The 21,733-nt window shown below is 41.0% G+C and overlaps 1 protein-coding gene across 3 annotated transcripts in view; it reads right to left on the bottom strand.

The window, feature by feature from the left end:
- RFX4 (regulatory factor X4) overlaps positions 1–21,733 on the bottom strand; it is a 128,465-nt gene that overhangs the window by 59,570 nt on the left and 47,162 nt on the right. For all 3 annotated transcript variants that reach the window (XM_084613445.1, XM_084613446.1, XM_084613447.1), the window contains 4 exons: positions 9,552–9,613; positions 3,447–3,660; positions 2,465–2,542; positions 274–437 (listed from right to left, as the gene is read on the bottom strand). In XM_084613445.1, coding sequence (XP_084469571.1) covers positions 274–437; positions 2,465–2,542; positions 3,447–3,660; positions 9,552–9,613 — 518 coding nt within the window. The remainder of the gene's footprint in view (positions 1–273; positions 438–2,464; positions 2,543–3,446; positions 3,661–9,551; positions 9,614–21,733) is intronic.

Here is a 21,733-nt window from a genome sequence, read left to right as displayed (position 1 = left end):
TTTCAAAGGAGGCATAATGAAGGCATTCCACTGCCAATAGATTTCTGGTCGGCACTCGCGCACATGCCATCTGCAACATGACCATCTATATGCTATGAGACATTTCTATCTATCTATAAACTCATTTAAACTGATTCTGACTTGGATTCAGGAGATAGGAAATATGTAGGGAAATTATGCTTTTTAAAGAACTGCACCAATAGTGAAAACAAATCCACACAATTAACAAAAACAATTCAAACAAAAACGGTCAATACTGCAGAACATACTAACCTGTCAGGTAATGCTTGCAGTACTGTTGGCATCAAAACTCCAGAAATAGCTTTGTACAATATTGAATCACAAACCCCAACGATATTTACTACAGTGGAAGAACCCAATACAGGAAGCATGTGAGGCGGCATCCCTTGCCAAAAGTGCAGAAGAAAACTTTGAACCTAGAATTACACACACACAAATTAAACATGGCAAATGTGATTTTTTTCTTAAATGATCTAATTCCATATTACTGATATGGCACCACAGTTGTACATGGTGCTGCTCAAAACTCACATGACAGAGTCCCTACCTGGACAGGCTTATGCTGTAACTTAGATAAACGTGGTACATCATAAGATAAATGCACAGGAGGATAAAGTGGTGAGATCAGTTTAAAGAAAGCTTTTGCCAAGGGTTCCATGCATGCCACGCAATTTTTATTCTCCACCAGCAGGCACTATGAGTGCAGCTCCTTGACTTCCACATATACTGCCTGATTTTCCACAGCTTGCACCGGGTGTAGACATTTATACATGTGTAAAGTGAAGGCCAGGAGAGGACTAGAGGTGGTCAAAATACGGGAAGTATTTTCCATGGACATTTTTGGAAGGAACAAAACAGGTTTGGTTTTTTGAAAGAAATTTTCTGGTTTTTTGGGGGTTTTTTTTAAATGAAAACTGAAAATGTTTTCACTAGAAAGGAAAAGGGGGAGGAGAGGAGAGAAATAGGGAAGGAGGGAAAATCTATTTTCAGTTTTAAAAAAAAAAGGTAGGTGGGAATTTCAGCCAAATCAGAAGTTTTCTGTTAAAATTTTCATTTAGGAAAAAAAGCCATTTTCCATGGGAAAGGATTTGATGAGTTTTAGAGCAATCAAAACACAAGTATTCCAGTTTGATAGTATTTTAGACCCACTTTGCACTGATGTAAATAACTACACAAAGTGCAAAGCAGGGGAGAATCAGGCCTGTAAAATTTATAGCCATCAGAGGTGCTGAAAAACTATCGGATTTCCCAACAAGATATTTGACTAACACTCCATAGTGTGGAGCCAATCCTGCAAACTCTCCTATATAGATGCTTATTCAGTGCCACTGAAGTCAATGGGACTAGAACAGGGGGTATTTACCTTATATAAGCTGTGTGTCCGTTTTACTCTCATTAAGAAACTGCCTTGATCCCCATTTGAAAATGGGTGATTGTTAACAAGGAAGCTACCAAAGGAAAATAGTAAAATGGGAGAGTGTTCGTATTTCACTTGGGTAAATGAAAACATCTAGGCTGGATGTAATCATTTAAAGAGCCTCAGCTTGAAACTGGAAAAGTGTGGGGAATAATGCAGCATGAGAGACATGCCTAGGGAATTCTGCCCCCACTCTGGCTCGGATGTTCAAAGGGGCCGACCCGAATAGTTGCCCCATTCCTATTGACTTTCAATAGGAGTTGGGTGTCTTGACTCCCTTAGGTTCCTTTGCAAATCCCAGTCTCTGTGTATTCAGACTTATTTCCCTTAACTAAATACTTTCTCCATATGCAATTGCAAATTACTTTACACATTAGCAATTTTGGGAGTTTGCAGTTCTTGAACTATAACAAAGGCTATGTAAGTACATGACCAGAAAGTTCTCAGACTATGAAAAATAGGTTGCAAATTTGTGGGGGTAGTTTATATACTGAAGCCAGTCAAACCTGTGTTGTGCCTCAGACTGGCTGCAATGAATCAGTCTGAATCTTGTATCCAGAATACATGCCCATTCCTAACAGATATCCAAGCAATCAATGGTAAGTGTTACTAGCAGCACAGGGCTATAACTGGGCAATGGCAAATTTATACTGAACTTCGAGAAAAATTCCCTAAGATTGATATGTTACTGTATAAAGATCTCCCTAGGAAAGTGACGGATGAATCATTTTTTGAATCACATAAAATTGGACTGGCCAGCACTTAGAGTATAGTATGGGGCCAATCCTGCATTGGAGGAGGGGTAGACTAGATAATTTCATAGATTTTTTCTCTAATTTACATGATGATAGAAGTAAGAGTTATCATTTATAAAGCACCATAGATACACTAGTGCAAATATCCTCTATTATTCACAACAATGTACCAGATAATCTATCATTTGAAATATCACATTCAAAATATGCTCCAGAAATCCTGAAGACATTAAATGTTATTAAACTACAGCTCTTTTCTTTCTCAGCATACCTCATCAAAGTTGGCTCTTATTACAGTGTCTAGTATCCTCTGACAGTGAGTTCTGTACATCATAATAAAGGTAGAAACCTGAGAAAGAAAAGGAAAGACACACGAAAGATGATTTTACTTAAAAAAAAAATCAAATCAAATTAAAAAAACTTCTGCTTTAAAAACTACTATCAAAATACACAGTACAAAAGGAACATGGTGGTTTCCCTCAATATATAATTGCAAAAAATACTAAAATCAGCTGAAGTGATGAGTTCAATTAGATAACTATTAGGAACAATGCAAGTCTTAAAGCTAAATTCTCCTTTTTGAGACCTACAGAGGATTCCTTGATGGAGATTCTGCAAGTATTAAATGAGCAAAAAAGCCTTGATGAGATCAACAGGAATAACATAGCCCTTAATTAGGATATAGAGAACCCTATTTATTTTGTTGAGTCTACATATTTACTAAACACATGAATAGTGTCTGCAAAGTAGATCAATGAAGAGTCAAGACATTTTGCCATATGCACGTATAAGATTTCTTTCGCTTTCCAGCCTACAGGAAGGAGAAATGTAATAAATACACTCTTTCCTCAGGAAAGTGTTATAATAGATTTCTTTCAGCTTGCAAACAAGGGAGTTCAGACTTTGTAGATGGTATACTCAATTACAGAAACAGAGGCCTAGAATATCACAGTTGGTGACATAAACGGATACCCGTTGCTAACCCTTTCTTACTGTATACACTGTGCCTACAGAATGAGTTTACATTGAACTCAGAAATGTTGGGGGGGAAAAAAGCTACAGTAGATTTTTTGTCAGACATTTTAGTGAGAGAAAAATACATGCCCCTAGCACATGGAGCAATTAAGTCCCTCATAAATAAAGCCAAGGCATTATTAAACTCACTGTTTTTTAAGATCCTTGTATTTTAGATCAACCTTTCGTCAACAGGAAAAAAAGCAAGGCAAGCCAAAGAAATATTTCAAAAGCATTACCTTCTCCTCTGGCAGACTGGCTGGCAGATTTAGATCTTTGACATTTGGAAACTCTGGCAGTAACGTTCCAAGTTTGGATCGTGGTGAATACGCCACTGTCTGTTTGGTTACTTCTTTTTTTCCTGTTTCATTGACCCAGGCTGCTCCTTTCTTAGAATACATCACGTCATAATACTGAGAGCTCTCTTTCACTGCAATGCCATAGTAATGGTACCTGACACATGAAGATACACATTTTATAAGCAACCTATTCATATAGCATACAAATAAAGGGTGGGAGAAGAGAAAATATACAATTGCTGGTGGTTTCACTTGCAAAACAGATGTGTGCCAGTGTACATTTGGTGCACAAGTGCTGATTTAATGGCAGAATGACATTGTAATGTATCAAGTTTCCAAATATCAATCCTGCTGGTAAAAATAGCTCTAATCAGGAAGAGTAAAGCTGCTTAGCTATGAGCAGAGACAGAGTGCCAGACCAACAGGACTAGTACCTCTGCTATATTTCCAGCTACCTGACTCTCAGGCCGCTGTGTGCTGGTTGGATCCTGGGGAGCAAAAGTCTTTATCACAAATAGAGCTGATTGGAAAACTTCAGATGAAACAAAATTTCAAAAAGAAACATTAACAAAGTATGGCACAAATTGGCAAATCCCAGGAATGTAAATTTCAGGATAAAGTTGTTTGTAGCTTGGATTGCTATCCTCATTAGGCTGAGACCCATGAGGGCTGTTACATGACAGAATAACATCACCTGTGCTACAATACATAGGGAAAACAGAATAGGTTTAATACTGTTCTTAAATCACTGCAAATTTGTGCTACAGCTTAGCATTATCATAGATGATAAAGGGACCCCTCATTATCCAGTCCAACCCCCTGCATCAAAGCAGGATGGACAATATGATTCTTTCCATCAACTTGCCTAACCTTGACCACAGCAACTCAGCCATCGCTACCTCATTGTGATGATTATGAAAATAGACAATGTCACAAAAATATCCTTCTCTTGAAACATTCATTCACTTCTTTGTTTTTCCTAGAGAGAGTTGTCTGGCATCTTCATGTCCTCTCATAGGCATAGTGTCACAGACACCTTCTGGGGTATGGCTCCTCTGGGAGCCCATCAGTGATGCTCCACTGGTCAACCAAAAGGGACTCACTTGAAAACAACATTAGACTGAGTGGGATTTTCAAAAGCCCTGAAGTGACTTCTGAGCACAAGTCCAATCGGCTTTCAATGGCATTTGTGCTTCTACATCACTTCAGCACTTTTGAAAACCCCACTCTCCATTCCCTAGTTCCCTTTAGGGCTTAGGACAAACCCCAGATTCCACACAGGACAGCAGACTACCAGACTAGTCCTAACTACAGCTGGCTGAAATTCAGGATTTCTGGTTCAAGGGAAATTTGACAGTTAGAATTCTGCCTTCATTCTGATTCAGACCGAAACCAAATTGTTCAAAGTTTCCTCTGTGAACTGAAAATTCTGAAAAAAAAAAACCCAATAGTTTTGGAAACACCATGTGTGGCTTCTATAAGCGACAGATAAACTGACAAGAATCATGTCAACTTCATTCAGCAGCTGCCAGGACTCCCAGGATCTGTGGTTCTGGGGTGGCTCCATCCATCAGAAGTCCTGGGAGTCAGCTGGGATCCCCCAGAGCAATCCACACAGTGGGGCTGCCCCAGAGCCAGACCCTGGAAACACATGTTCACCAGCAGCCCGCCAGGAAACCAGGCAAGGATCCACCAGAACTCTGCTTGGGATTTAAGCAAAGATCATCGAACCTGAGACATTTCGGCACAATAGTTTGGGTTTGACAAATCAGCATTTTCTGATTAAACTTGCGTCAGAAAATTCCCGACCAGCTCTAGTCCTAACCCTGTTCCATATTTAAGATGACAATCGTGCCCTCCTGCTCAGCTACCACCTGCTGTACACACTGATGTGCTCCATTTTTTATATCATGAGTCAGATCCTCTCACTGGCTCTAGTCCCCTTATGCTGTGTAAAAGGGCTGTAGCAACCTAAAGGGGCTCTACAAGCCCTGGTTCCAGCTGGGGGAGAATTTCCCCCAGCACAAGCACTGTGGAAGACAACCATAAAGCTGCCTCCTGAGAGCCTCCTTGCAAGCCCTGATGCGGGGGGCATGCCAGAGGTGGGACTGAGGGCAGGAAGGGCATGTTGGGGGCAACGCTGTAACAGGCAGCACTGCAGAGATTCTGAACAGCCCTGGCAGGCTGCAGTAACCTAGGCAGGGCCCCAGCCCCCAGGATGAGGAGGGCTGGCCTTACCATGAGGTGAACTGAGGTGGCCACCTCAGGTGCCAGACTGGGGGATGAGAGGGGGGACACTAGGACCCAGAGTTTCAAAGTTTTGGCCCAAGTGAGGGGGATGTGGGCGTCATTTGAGCTCCCCACCTCAGGTGCCAAAATGTTGTGGGCCGGCCCTGACAAAAATGGATTAAAGCCACCTTTGACTCCACTTTCCCTGCATTGCAAGTTTTCTGCAGTGCCTGAGGGGCACAGCACAGAATCTCACCCCTTGTGTTCTATCAATAAATTATTCCTTTAGGGCTAGATTCTTTTACTCACACTGGGTAGCGCTTTACTCCAAAGGTAACCTCATTGACTCCATTAGGACTATTAGGACTATACACGGAGTATATACTATTCACCATGAGTAAGGGGATCACAATCTAGGACAGTCAGTTTAATTGCTGAATTACTGGGACAATGTAGGTGGCATCCTACGAGAGGCCTTTCCCTCTAATAAATTCAGCAACTCACAGAAGCTCAATTTGTTCTCAGCTATACCTGTTTCAAAATCAAAACCTGAACAAAAGTGTGAAGAATTTGATAGTGTTTTATTTTGTATCATTTCATTCCTGGCATATTTCACTTAGCAGTACACTACAAAAGAGGGTTTTTCCAATAGCCACAAAATCAAAGAAATGGCAATATTCAAAATTAACTTATTAGGATTACTGCTCCAAAGGACAAAAACTCCTTAGTGCACTCTGCAAATATTCTTTTCTAACTTTTCCTATCAGTTACTGTGGAAAAGAGTTAAGCCAATGGCCAGCATATGAAAGTTTGAGCTTTAAGAGAATAAAATGCCGACCATACACAAACATTTTTACAGCAGAGCGGAATGACTTTTCCTTTCATGGGCTGAGTACCTGCAGTACTCCTTCAGTGAAAGAAATAAAATTCCCTGCACACCATGTAGTTTCCATTGGGAAAAGTAACCCCTTGTTCATATAATTGAAGAGTTTCAAGCTACAGTACCATACAGAAAGAAATTGGCTTTTATGTATAGCTGCCTTCTCATGGCTCACCTGTTGTGAAACTGTTTTTAAGCTCAGTGAGATAGAACACAGCTGTGTTCTTACAGGCAATAAACCCCATTGCAAAGAAGAAAGCTGGTCAGCTGATGACCAGAAGCATAGTGACATTGTAGCGCTGAACTTCCTAATGTTACTTTTTTCTATAAAAAGACTGAAGGCAGAACAGTGTGAAGCTAGATAATCTTAACCATTTGTACGGCTGGAGTTCCTTTTGGCAATAGGTGGGTAGCGGAGTGAAATGATATTGGCAGCAATTGGTCTGCCCAATTGTTGAGAGGGAGACCGACCTTCTAGTTTATAGTTCTTCAGTAATTTCTCTATAGAACATTTAATTTGAATGTGATTGGATATTTTTGAAAACAAAAACAGAACTCAGTCAGAGCAGTACTGCATTTGGCAGAGAGTGTGTTTCTTGTGATGGACTGTATTTTGTGCATGTAGATCTTCACCTTTCATTGGATAAAATCAGAACTACTCATCTGGGTGCTGTGATCCCTACACTGCTAACAGCTAAAAGAGATGTAGATCTGAAAGAATTGAATTTCACCCCTCCTGTTGCTGTGAAATTTTGAGAGGGAAAGACATCCAGCACAGTGGGAATCATGAACTCCCTATGTGGCCATGCATTTGTTTCTATGCTGACTGCCTAAAACCCTGCAGATTGCTCTGATTATTTTGTTGTTTATTTTGCCTGCCTTTCCTTATTTAGAAAGATGGTTAAGGTCAGATGTTAGCAACAACCCAGGCCAAGTCTGAACAGGATGGGAATCTCACTGGACAATCCAGTGAGATGACACATGGCCACTAGGTATCCTACTGACACTTCCACGTCACCAAGAATGGGTCCTGTAAATATTAAAATAACCACGTCTACCTGGAAATGCACCCACATAACTATGTAATGAGTTGGCCTGTTCAACTGGATGCTATTCCTGAAGGTGTTCCCTCTGAAAGGCAGTATTATTGACTGGAGTGGCCAAATTTATTGGCCAAATGCTGCCCACAAAGTTCTACAGCAGGACTATGGCTACAACCAACTTTAAATGTGAAAATATGCTCATACCTCTGCATTAAACAGGAGTGTAATTGCCATCTATTTCTGTTTATGCAAATTAAGCATGGAACTGGGGCTCCTGGTAAACTGCTAATATGGCTCCCTCAAATGGGTCACGTTTGGGTGTCCCCATTATAGCACAAATGAATGGCTAGTTTCAGCACTCGAGTGACAGAAGTACCGTCTTCTAAAGGCAATTAATATTATCGTCAAACATGGTAGCACTCACCCTTTCCTTTCAGCTGAAAAGCAATTAACCAAATGATGTTGCAGTTGACACCAGTGTGAGACAGTGTACAATTTCACGGCATACTACCCAAAACCAAACTGTCACATCTTCATACATACTGCCCTTGCTGAACCAGTGCAGAAATCATGTCCATTTGGCCTACAATTTTTTGCTAATGTGCAGCTGGGCTAGCCCATCAATTTCATTTGAATAATATTTTGGGTTATTAACCATTATGGTAGCTGGGTCTTTGGGATGAGATCTCAATTTTAAAACTGTCTGAGGGTTATCACTCTGGAAAAAGAGTTTGGTTACAAAACACAGGAAATTCTCACAAAAATTGCCTCAGGGAGACGGTGGTGGGTTGTTGTACAGTTAGTTTTGATCTCAGTGAAGAGAACCTGCTAGAGACGCATCACCATGGAACCATTTATTAGAAGGAGAAGGAAGTGAAATTAGATTTTAAAATGGTATTTGATTGAATATCTTTCAATGCATGAGTTATTGTTGGTTTCTATCCTTACTATATGTTAATAGATAGGTTTAATTATCATTTTATAAGTTTTTCTTATTGATTAGTAACATTGTGCTTGTAGGCTTTATGTGGGAATGAGAAGTTTTACCAACAAAATTTTGCAGCCATACTAGTTAGGGCTTTCATTTTATATTTTACAAATTAAGGGTCCGATCTGGACAATATGTGGATCTCCAAGGAAAACCTAGGTGTTGCAGGGAGTGATGTTGCATTCACTCTTCTTTCTGAATCAGTACAGAACCAATTCCTGTGATGTTAGGATGCACTTTACTCTGGAAATTTCATCTTTTGTATGAGACAGAAAACTCATATCCTGACCACTTATGGTTTTTTAAAGATCTCATCTTCTCACAAGAGCAGAGGGTATTAACTCCAGGTTCCTGGCCAATTTCCAGTTTGGGCAATTGGATTCTTTCTACCTAAATTCCCTCTAGAACCTCTTTTTGATATAGTGTTCTGCCATTTATGTCCTAAACTGTATGCTGTTGAATAACTGTCACATTGCACCCCAGAAATGGTTGCATTTCAGTGGTGGGTGTGAAGATCTCTAATAGTGTATGAAGTGCTCTAGAACCTTTTGGCAAGAAACATGCTATATAAAATGTATATGAAATATAAATGATATAACTCTACAAAGTTTCAGAAAGTTAGCACAGAATGGTGAAATAAGTAAAAGATGCTCTTTTAGACCATTTATAAATTACCTTAGTTACTACACCACTAAGAGAAAATATTACTTGGAAATGGCTTCTAAAGCAACAGAAATAGAAGTCAATGGGAACTCCATGGTAGAATCTTCAGGCAAAGTTTGGATCTAAAAGGCTACAGGGGAAAATTCATCCCTGGTGTCATGCCCCTATCTTCAGTGACAGGAAACCAAATGGCAAAATTTGTCCCTGGGTGAGAATGTGAAATAATACTATACGTTGCTCACTTTGACTGGCCTCTGGTTCCGAGTCTTCTTGTTGTTAACTGTGGAAATTGTTGTCTTATTATCTGCAAATAAATATAGTGACACGTTAACAAATCCAAAAAATCACATACGCTAATACTGTATTTTTAATATAGACTGTTTTGGGCAGCACGAGGGAAAGGAAGAGAAATTGTATTGCACGTAATCAGGGGAACCACTAGAAATTTGTCACCTAGTGTGCACAATCGCACTCACCCTGCAACAGCACGTAGGCCCAGTTTCCCATTCCAGTGTGTTGCAACTTGGTGCCCAGGGTTGGTTTGGCCTGGTGCCAGGTTGCAACGCCACTCACTGAAATGGGCCCTGCGACCCTCCATCATGATAGGTTTGGACTCACAGCCCCTCTGAGTGGCAGTGCAACCCTGCATGCTGGGTCACACCACCACCCAGTTTTGGGACCCTCCAAATGGGGGCGCCAGGCAACCTGCCTATTTTCCCCTCTCTAGGCAGCTGTACCCTCGCCCATTGGCACCCCTGCCAATGGTATGCACCATGTGTACAAACAGAGCTGTGGGCACCACTGCAAGTACATGTAAAGTGTGATAGGAGAAATCGGACCAAATTAGCCTTTTCTAAAAAACGATGTTTTAATTTAATCCCTTTACTGAATGAGGCAAAATAACAAATAAAATTCAGAACAACTCCACTCACTTAAATGAAGCTGCTCTGAATTTATACCAGAGTGAAACATGATTCGTAAACTCTAAGGGCACAGTTCTGCCCTTAAGCTTATTGAGAGTTTCACCTAAAATTGGGCGTACTATTAAAGTTGCTCATGTATGCGTTTGCAGGAGCAGGGGCTTCATGTTATCAGAATAAGACACTAATTACTGGAAAATTTACTCAGTGTTCTGGTCAAATAAGCCTGAGATTTTGCAATTTAGGTAACTTTTGGTTATGGAATATTAATTTGTGGGCAGCATCTCATCTTGATGGCTCTGGAAGCAGAATGTTTCTTAGAATGCAGTAATTCTTTCAGGGCCCCCACATTCCTGTTATTAAAATACTCACACTGCTACAAGAAGATTCCTTGGAAAGAGGTTGCTGTTTGCCAGAGGCCACAATTCTGCTAGATGAGGTTCACAGTTGTGTTTACAGGGATAGGGTAGTGTTAACATAGGCTTAATCTACACTCTGGATGGAGAATAAAGGTCCATCTCGCAAACAGGATTAAGCAAAGAATTTGAACACTGATTTATGCCCAATAGACAATGAAGAGGACTGGTAACCAACACCACATCTTCAGTGCTAGCAACATTTAGGACTCCGATCATTATTAATTCAAACAGTAGATTGTGCCTTCAATAACTATTGATTCTGTCATGCAGTCTAGTCCCTCCACCAGTGCAGAGCCCCTTTGTATGGGTCTGCCCAACTCCTACCGAGGTCCAAGTGAGTGGAACCCCCTCACAGGAATGAGCTCAGTCTGCAGTGTCACATGAGGCATGATGAAAACTCTTTCAGCAGAACAGCCATTCAAGAAAGAAAGCAGTAGGCCTTAAAGATTGGTATGGAGGAGGAATTTCTTCCTTTATTTTACTCCTAGGCATTCTATTTTCCACCCTAGATTATTGCTGAATTTTTCTCATACTTGATGAAAGCCATGTAAAATTAATTGAAGACAAAGATAAAAGGAGCTGTTCAAACAGAAGAAAATGTCAATTAAAGATTAATTACAGAATATGGACGTTTCCCATAAAGTTGTATTTTACCACAACTGGTATCAGCAATCAATATCTAACCCTGACTGATGATCAAAAGCTATGGAACGGGCATTTGGATCAAAGGTGTTTTATAAAGATTATTACAGTATCACATATTTGGCTTATTCTTCACAAATATTTCTTGCCAAATCTACCAATGGTTTTCCTTGTGCAACAGATAATCGATTTGTGTTTCTTTCTCAGAACCTTGCACACACTTTGGCTTGTGTCAAAAATGCTACGTATGTTCACACTCACTAGGCTGTTCAGCTTTAATTTCTGGAGCAAAACTTCAGCAAACAGTAAAACACTTTTGTGGAGCTGTGAAAGTTCACAGCCTAGCTGTTTGATAAATGAGCAGACGGGCAAGCAGCCCCTCTTTCTTTTTTTGTATGGATTCAATGAAGCCTGCCTAAAGAACACCACATGCTGTTCCAGCTACTGATCTAACATTCCGCAACATCTCAACCTTCCAAATTCCCTTTAATTACACATTAATCCCACCCCTCTCTCTTTCAGTTTCTGCAGACAAGGTTGGGGGCTCCACAGGGCTGTGGGAAAAAAGGCAGTGTTGAAGAACCACTTTCTGGGGATTTTTTTTCCTTTTTTTCTTTTGGTGGTTGCCGTCACTCAGAACGTACCATTCCACTCCCGAAGTTGAATATTACAGCAGTGGATTCAAAAGCAAACTTACTCCATTTTACTTTTACCCTAATTTTTCTTTCAAAACCAAACAAAAAAAGCAATGGAATAACTTTCAAAGTCTGTCAAGTGCTGATTAAGTGTTATAATGCACACTGTAAATGTTACCTTATGAACCATATTCTGTGGGAGTTCTTGAAATTCAGAAATCAGACATTTCTACATACCAGGGCAGAAATGACCAGGAAAAGAAAAGAATAAATAAAAGCAGAACATCAGCTGATTTGCCTTTTTTTTTTTTCCTCCCAAATCCAGTACGTTAAGCAGTAAAATATACTTTCTGGAGCACTGCTGAAGTGTGTGTTGCTTATAACAATATTCAGTATAAATTATTTTTTTAGAAGTCCAGCAAAACCTTAAAGAAAAATTCCAGGATTTTTCCAGCAAACGTTATGGGGGAGGTATGGGGGGGTGTAATTTCAAGCACAACAAATGTCGTTATTTAAAAAATAACTGTTATTTTCAAATGTTTATATTTATATGGTTATAGATGATTTTGTTCTATCTCCATGGATGGAGCTAGTTCCCTGCCAAGTGGCAGGAAGTGAGGCTGAGTAGGTTGAAATCACTGTGCATTGAAATCAATGGGAAAAGCAGACATGTGTGATTGTTGGTTTTAAAATGTGTTTCCACTCTGAAAAGTGATGATAAAAACTAGCAATATGGGGTTTCATATTTATTGACTTTCAGTGACTGACAGAGAAAATTTGCTCTTTTTAATAAGTAAAGATGCTTTTTTCTAGCTGTCAGAACTGAAAATTCAGCTTAGGATCTGAAAATTAAGCTAGGTTCTTTCCTTCCCATCACCAGTAAAGAAGATTCTGTGGGGCGGCTGCAGATACAAGTGAGGGCAAGATCTGACTCTGCAATTTGAACTTGTTTAATAATTCTGTTGGGGATGTGTGAACAAGAATAGAATCCAGCTGCATGCCGCACGGCAATGTTGGCTCTGCGGTAGCAACAGAGGTAAAAGATATCGTGTGAAATCGTACCAATACTGGAGCCAGTGGGAATTTGCCATTGATTTCAGTGAGGTCAGAATTTCACCCCATATGTCCCTAAAGTGAGCAAATATAAATCTGAAAACAGAGAGCTCTGCTGAATAAGGAGGAGTCATTTTACATTGTCACTTATTAAGACTAAAACCACATTTTTACACTAAACTTTCTTTTATATGAAGTTTCACTTGGGCTTTTTTAGGAAGATGAGGCCCAGGAATTTCACATGAAGATAATCTGTGCTCTCAACACCACCTCAGGATCCCGTGCTCCACTGATTTCCTTCCCTGTTTAATAACTTCAGCTCTGCCCCTTTCATATGTGCCTTAGCTAAGTTCTAGTCTTTCCTTCTTATGAGAGGGAATCTTGTGTATTTTCCTATGAGCTATTTAAACATCTCCCTCACCACTTTGTAAAATAATCACACAATTAAATAGTCATACCTGATGCCCCTATTAGCGAGTGCCTGGGATTTAGATAAGGCAGGATTCATTACATCCAAAAATCAGAGCTGTATATTTTTCTTCTCTTTTGGACTATTACCAAACACATCTGTGTTTGTTTAACCCTTTTGATGTTAATCCTGAAATGTGGTTTTATGAAAGTGGACAGAACGCCTGTGTTGTGTTTTAATGTTATCAGTGAGAAGTACATGAGGGACCCTTTTTTCTGTATGTCTGGTGGGGACAGGTGACCTTTCCTCTCTGAGGTTATAGAGGACACCAGAGATAATGGGAGAAGGGCTCCCTTCAAATCATTCTTATACATTTGAGGTTAAACAGTTGCAATGTAACATACAATAGCTATTACATAGCCACAAAAATGAGAAAAGAAGTGGGTTTTTTACCCACGAAAGCTTATGCTCAAATAAATCTGTTAGTCTTTAAGGTGCCACTGGACTCCACAATGTTTTTGTGGATACAGACTAACACGGCTACCCCTCTGATATTATATAGCCATTACATTAAGAAGCATTTAATCCAGCGGTATTTTTGAAACCTAGAATAGTTGCCTGAGTAAATCTAATTTAAATATCAAATTAAATGCACTTTTGGTAACTCTTAAGACGTTGAAATAAACAGTAAACAAGTCATATGTAAGGCTCAGTGCAAGTTACCAAAAGTTTTATAAACAATAATATAGAAAAATATACAAAAAGTGCAGATATCTATATTGTACTCTGCATGAGCCATGTAAGCATCAGCCAGGGATAGCTGCAAAAGATATAACTATGCTGCGGAGGTACACCCTGCCCTTCCGATTCATACCATCTGTAATTTCTATTATTGCATCACACATGCCTCAGCAGTATGAGACTCAAACACAACCAGGGTCCTCTCTATCTTTGAAATGAGAAGTGTATTGTCTATTCTACCTTTAACCCCTGCACCAGGGGCCATCATCCCTTATCCCATTCACAAGTGAGCTGTGAACTTTCTACTTCCCAATTATTCCACCTAAATTCTTCCCTGGTATGAGGCTCAAAAACAGCTTAGGCCTCAGTCTTCACACTGACAACTAAGGATGGGAGAGACCTGCCATCTTTGAGGTCTTGTGAAGACTCTAGAACTTTTTGGTTTATTAGTTAAAATGTTGGATTTTGCAAAACCTTTTCAAAGAAAGATTCCCCTCCATTTAAACTGTTATTTTTCAAAGGTACATTTCATTTTTACAAGTGCATTTGAGCTAAATAGAAGCCTGTGCTATACTTTGCAAGTCTTTCTACTTCTAATTTGAAAATTATTCTTGCCATGCTCCTAACGCTAACAAGGGCAACTAAATAAATTTAGAATAAAACAAAAACTCATATAGTAACAGCCCAGAACTTGAACTCTGCCGGAACAAAACAGAACTCCCACCACTAAGATTCAGAGTGCCAGTCTAGAACTCATGATTATCACGTTCTAAACAAGGCAAGAGAAATTCTCTTACCCCTGCTAATAATTCCTTCCATTCAGTTTCCCCAGTTTCCCCAGCAGGGCCCGTCATTCACTGAACATTGACTGATGAGCTGTGCACTCCCTGTGGCTTCCAATACTGCACCCAGAGCACATTCTTTGCTTGTGTGAAATGAGATACAAAACACAGTGTGTGCTATTCCCCAGTTTTAGGGTAATTATTTTTATTGCTCTGGTCTAAGACAACTCTGCCAGGGTGGTCATTCTCCTCTTGTTCATTGCAAGGGTGAGCTCACTCTCTCAGAGCTGGGCTATCTGTATTTCCTATTAGTGTTAAAACTCGAATCACAAATACTACTGGTACCTTCAATCCTATACAGGAAAGGTGAGGTTCTCACAAGTGCGCCGCTGTGACCTAACTCTGCTCCCATTTAAGTTTTACCTACCACTCCAATGCCAAGTGCTTTTGAAAATCCCACCTGAAACCCCCCACCCCACCCCACATACATATTCTAGGATCAGTTCCCTAATTATAGGGCATCATGTAGACGTGCTGCCCCAGGAAGAACAGAAGGAATGCATTGTGCTGCAGAAGCACACCACTGAGATGCAATTCCTCCAGAGCACCCCTTTTCCACTGGTGGGAAGAAGCATGATAAATCAGCCCACTGTAAAATAATACTCCCCGCCCCCAGCGTCCATACAGCTCTGCTGTCCTGTGCATAGTGGGGGAGGAGGCATGACCTGTGCCTACTCCTCACTGCCTCCATGCCCACTTATATGCGAGGGATGGGGGAGGGCGGGAGCATTGGGAAGGTACTTTACCCCTGCTCCCAAAGCTGTGTGATTCCAATGGAGGAATGAGGTTATAATCCAACCCTAAATCTAGATTGTTACATTGAGGATTGCTATGTCCCAGTTGACATTATCAAGCAAGATAAGGCAGGCTCTTTGCACCCACTTTAATCACTGGCCCTTGTTCTGACAACTATCTGTTCAGTAGGATCTTACCCTGCAAACAGTCCTACTGGCTCGAGTCCTTTAGGGAAGTTTGTGAAGCCCTTGCTTGAATCCAGGTATGTACAAAATCTTCCACTGTAAGAGTTCATCCGGCCAGATGAAATTCAGGCTAATTCACATGTGACACTGCACCCCATATTCTTCACAGTGATATTATTATTGATAGGATTATGGCATAATTATGATGCATTTTGTACAAGATAAGACATGTGAGGTGTCATTGAAAAGGTTATGATTTTCTGAATATGATTATCCTATTTATATACAAGTATCATTTTTGTATCTGAAGTTTTGAATATTGACTATGTATCTGTACTTCAAATTTAGTTACACCCGGGTAACGCCCACTAGACAAGATGCTTTCAATCTAGATAAAGGGTGGGGAAGGGCCTATTCAGGGCAACGGGCCATTAGAAAGAACAATAGGCCTTAGGAGAGGTTTATCTCTCACCTGGTGAGCCTTCCTGAGAATGCTACAGACAGCCTGTGAGTGATGGCTGCTATGACTCTACAAATGTGTGACCAGGCCACAAGATGCTGGACTCCACCTTGGGATGTCAGTATTTTCCCACAGACTGCTCTGGGAGCCAAGTTTTGAAACAAAGGGTTCCCGCCTTATGCTAAAGCTATGTGAGGTAGGGAGTGACATCATCAGAGGCTCTTCATTCCACACACAATAAGATTCCTGGAAACACTTGAGGAACAAAGACTGAACTGGGGGAAGTGCTGGACCCAGGCTAAAGGGATTTCTAGCCTGTGTATGAAACACCTGGGGATTCCAAGCTGTAAAGCAAGCACAGCTTGCCCCTTAAGAATCTGCAGCCTGCTTGTATCATTTCTCAGGGTGAGAATTGACTAATTCATATCTCATCTATTCAGTATCTTAATTTTATTTGCTAGGTAATCTGCTTTGATCTGTTTGCTATCCCTTATAATCACTTAAAATGAACTTTTTTAGTTAATAAATTTGTTTTTGCTTTAATCTAAACCAGTGAGCTCTGACTGGAGTGCTTGGGGAAAATCTCTGCTTGGTTACCACAAGTGTGCATTGTTCTCTTCACATTGAGGGATAGGCGGACAAGGTACTAAACCCATATACTGGCAAGATTTGACCAGGGCAGGATGGAACTGCTGTGGGGTCCCAGGGTGGGAAGCTGGTGGTTAGACAGCCTGCATGTAACTGCAGCTGGGTGTGTCCCTACCTGTATGAATGCTGGTGAAAGTGCAGGCTGGAGGGCTTTGCAGCTTGACAGAGCAGTACATTGTGAGAGGGAGCACAGGCTGGTGGGTCAGGGGCTCAGTGGTACCCCAGTTCCAGATGGCACGCCAGGGGAACCCCGTCACAGCACAATCAAACAGACTGTTGCTTTTTCAAGATTAAAGAACCATTGAACACTTTGGCCCAGACTCTCAGTTGAGTTGTAGCTGCCTGTAATGGCCAGGGTGTAGGCAACTGGACCAGTAATGTCTGTTGGGCCAGGGTTGTTACCAGGCAAAGTCAGGAGACGGGTTCCAAGGTCAAGCCAGCCTAGGGTCAATGTCAGGATCAAGACAGAGCAAAAAACAAGGTTTGTAGCCATAGCAAGCCATAATCTGCATTGTTGCTCAGACAGCTCCCTGGGCCAATTTCCTAGATTAAACAGTTGGTGTGGACCAATCAGGCAGCCGCAGGGTTCTGTTGCTCTGGCCTCTTCAGGAAGTACTTCCTGGCTGTCTTTGCCTTTGCACTTTAAAACCACTGAAATGTGCAGTCTGAAAACTGTTGCACATGAGGACAAGCTTGTCAGGAGGATACTTACAATGCATACTCCTGATTAATACACAAGGCCTTGCCTGTAAAGTAACCTTTAACAAGGGCAAACTCATCTTCAGTCCTTTCCTCTGATCGATTAAACTAATTCATTTGCTTTAATGAGGGAATCGCATTTCCCTCATCTTTGAGTCCCAAGCCAATTGGCTCTCAGGACTCTAAGGAAACATTACTGGTGAGACGGCACAGATGTATTTTTATATTTTGCTAAACACGTACGTACTTTGTGTGACTGCCCTCATTAGTATTGGACCTGAAGTCTTTGGTATGGACAATTGTCACAGAAGATACATTTTTATTAGATATTGTTTCCAGCCAATACTGGGAAGGAGAAAAAAGAAAAAAAAAGAACTAGGGGGGAAAAAGGTGTTTAAATCTAAGGATCGGTGTGGTCCACTAGACAAGGTGCTCGCACAGGAGTCAGGAAACTAGTGCTTAATTTGTGCCAGGACTTGCTGGGACTGAGCCCCGGCACCTCTAGGCTTGCTGTGTCAATTATGAAAGTAAAAACATTGCTTGAGCCCCGGCACCTAATTGCTTGAGCCCCAGCACCTCTTTCGTTACCAATTAAGCACTGCAGGAGACCCTGGCTCTGCTGCTGAACTGCTGTGTGACCTTAGGTACGTTTCTGTGCCTTAGTTTCCCCATCTGTAAAACTGAGATAATATTTACTGGCAGCCTGTATTATAGAGGAGGTCACATTAGATCAGTGGTTCTCAAACTTTTGTTCTGGTGACCCCTTTCACATAGCACGCCTTTGAGTGCAACCTCCCTTATAAACTAAAAACACTTTTTAATATATTTAACACCATTATAAATGTTGGATGCAATGCGGGGTTTGGGATGGAGGCTGACAGCTCGCGACCCCCCCATGTAATAACCTTGCGACCCCCTGAGGGGTCCTGACCCCCAGTTTGAGAACCCCTGCATTAGATGATCCAGTGGTTCCTTCTGGCTTTGAACTCTGACAATACCGTGGATTGATCATCTAGCAAAGTTTGATTTTGAAAAACTTTTTTAAGTTCTTAGAATAAAAAAAGTCTTAAATAGAGAAGGCTTGTTTCTTGTTTACACTAAAGCCTTGTCTAGATTAGAAGGGATTTGCTGGGTACAGCTATATTGGCAAAGCCTCCTAGTGTAAATGCAGCTTACAGCAATAAAAGTGCTTTTGCTAGTGAAGTTTATACAGTTCCCCAAATGAAATAAGATATACCAGCACAAGGACTTTTATGCCAGTAGAACTGCATCTACTCAGAGGCTTGTGCCAGTGTAGAATGTCATAAGAATCGGTGACATTACTCTACTCCCCCTTTACATTTAAAAACGTGGGACTTAATTCTCATTCGCATCCAGACCACGTTACACCACTTTGGCAGTGTATGCTTTACACTGCCAAGGGTGGTGTACAGTGGCCTTAGTATGAATGAGAATCAGCCTATAATTTTTCGCATTCTTCTGGATGCCGAGTTCTTTCTTTTTCCCTTTTAAAATATTTATTTGCTGCAGCTGGCCAAAGACACAGCAGCATCACATCAAAATAAGGAAACAATGGAAGGAGATATAGAACCTCCAGGCTGCACAATGGAGTTGCATGAAGAACACTGGGAGGGAGCATAAACCCATCACGAGACACTGCAGAGTTCCCCTTTGTAGACATTCAGGATCTCCAAGACAAGTGTTAAAACGGAAAGTTGCGGTGGGGGGAGATTACATTTTCAGGAGGTGGGATTAAGAGAGTGAGGAGCATATGGAGTCATGAAAGAAACAGAGGAAGGAAGCAGCTATGTGAGAGGACACTGGGGAAGAAAAGGGGAATGGAAAGGGGACAAGGCTGAAGTTATTGGTAACTTTATAGCAGTGGTTCTAAACCTACAGTATGAATCAATGCTCACCTGAGATTACTGACAGATCTGGGAATGGGTCAAACAGTTGGGAAGATTTTTTTAATTAAATGTTTGATTCACTGAGTCCTTTGTCCAAATAATGGGGTTTCCTGTATTTCTGCCTGAGGACTATTTCACAAGCTGAACACTCTCACAGTCAGAAAAAACTTTTCCTCACATGCCGCCCAAATTCCTTTTTCTTACTTGTACCCCATTGGTCCTAGTTAAATGCTTCCCTGTCCCCTCCCACTGGCTGCAAGTACCAATCTAACTAATACTGCTCCCTCCTTAGGGTGAAAGCCTGGTTCCATTGATGTCATTGGTAATTTTGCCATTGACTGCCCTGATTTCAGCCTCAGTCAAAGCCTGGCCTTCTTTAGTCATTGCTTAGATAAGTTATACAGGTAGAATTGCCAAGCGTGCCTAAGGCCTTGCCTTCGCTAGGAAAAAAAAGGGTGGGTTTTTTTACTACTTGTTACCAAACCCTTTTTCCTCATGTGGATACACCTTAAGTGCCACTGAGGACTCTCTTACTCATCCCTCTTATAGTAATTCTGCTCCTCCAACTCCTTATCACGTCTCTTGCTCTTTTTTAAACTCTCTTTATTTTTGCCTCCATTGTATGTGTATTCCATTTAAAGGAGGTTTTAAAGGCACTTCTGAGCTGAAACCTTGAACCCCAAGTCTTGATCTACACCAAACATTCATAGGCAAGTCAGAGATCCCCCCAAAATGGCATTTATAAATGAAACCTTACGTGTACTGGTGGTATCAGTGCTGGCATATTAATCGAGAAGAAACAGTTGACTCAGAGGTAGTGTGCTAGGGGTTTACTCATTGCACATGGGTAATTTTTAGTTCAGGACAGAGAGCTCTGTGCTTTAAAACAATCTATTGAAAAATAAAATAAATCAATCAAAAAGCAGGAGCCCTTATGTTTAACATTGCCCACAAAGTTCAAAGTTCAAAGATGAATCATAAATTCAGTGAGATCCACTCAAAGGAGAACTGTCCATAACTTCACTAACAGCTTTCACAGAACAACTAGCCTCTTTCTCTGGAATAGAGGACAGCTGCAGTGCACTGATGAGTCGCAGTAAGGGCAAATGTGTCTGGGTTTCTGTTCAGCCAGCTAAATATGGAAACCCCTCAGTTGGCACTACTCATTTGTGCCTGGAAGGACAGCCCCACTTCCAAGGCACTTATGGCGCACACACTTTAAAAATTACTGCTTTTTCAGCTGCCACGCCACAGCAGCGTAATTTGTCAGAGCTCTAGGGTGTGTCTACACTAAGGGAGAAATCGACGGCAGAGTCATTGATTGCATGGAGTGACTGTTGGCTTCACTGGTCTTTGTAACTGTTTAGTACCTCTGCACAGCAACAGCTGGGTTTGACAGAGCCATTTTGCTACGTTCAGCTTCCTACAGATAGCCTACTGCCTCACCACCATAGCTGTACCAGTGCACTCAGATTCCTGATGTACATATCCCTGTTGCTGGGAACATGGGTTTGGGGGTAATTTGCACACATGAAACACTGCATGATAGGATGCAGTGAGAAGGCTCATTTGTGTTGGCTCCTGTCTACAATGGAGAGAAACCGCTGGATCTGAGCTAAAGCCCTGACTCTAGTTTGGATGTTGCAACCAGCTGGTAAAAATCTGCATTTGGGACAACTGCACCTGCTTTGCAAGTTCAAGATACTCCAACTAGTGCTTCAGGGAAGGGAAAGGGTTTAAATGCCTCTCCACCTAATGTAGACATGACGGGAGAGACCAGTGCACTTTGAGAGGTCACCAGTGTGGCATAATGTTTCAGACAGGCAAACCATGTTTGTTTCCTGATTAAACAATTTAAAATTTTACAGCTTATGAGTCATTTACAGACATTTTTGTAAAGGCAACAAAGGTATAATAAAAATTTTACCTGCGTGCCAAATTTGTCAATCTGTAGGAAATTTGTAACTAATTTCCATTGTTTCTAAATTAGTCATTGGAACAATATTAACTACTTAGTAGCAATGATATAGCAAATAGGATGAACAGAAGTTTGAATAAAAATAATTTTTCATTTACTATATCTAAACAGAACTTTAACACAAATTCAACCTAACTGCTTAGGGCTTTAT

The sequence above is a fragment of the Lepidochelys olivacea genome (assembly GCF_965140295.1).
Source record: "Lepidochelys olivacea isolate rLepOli2 genome assembly, chromosome: 1".
NCBI classification, from domain to species: Eukaryota; Metazoa; Chordata; order Testudines; family Cheloniidae; genus Lepidochelys; species Lepidochelys olivacea.
Note: the sequence above shows the minus strand (reverse complement) of the source record. Positions and strands in the feature narration are given on the sequence as shown.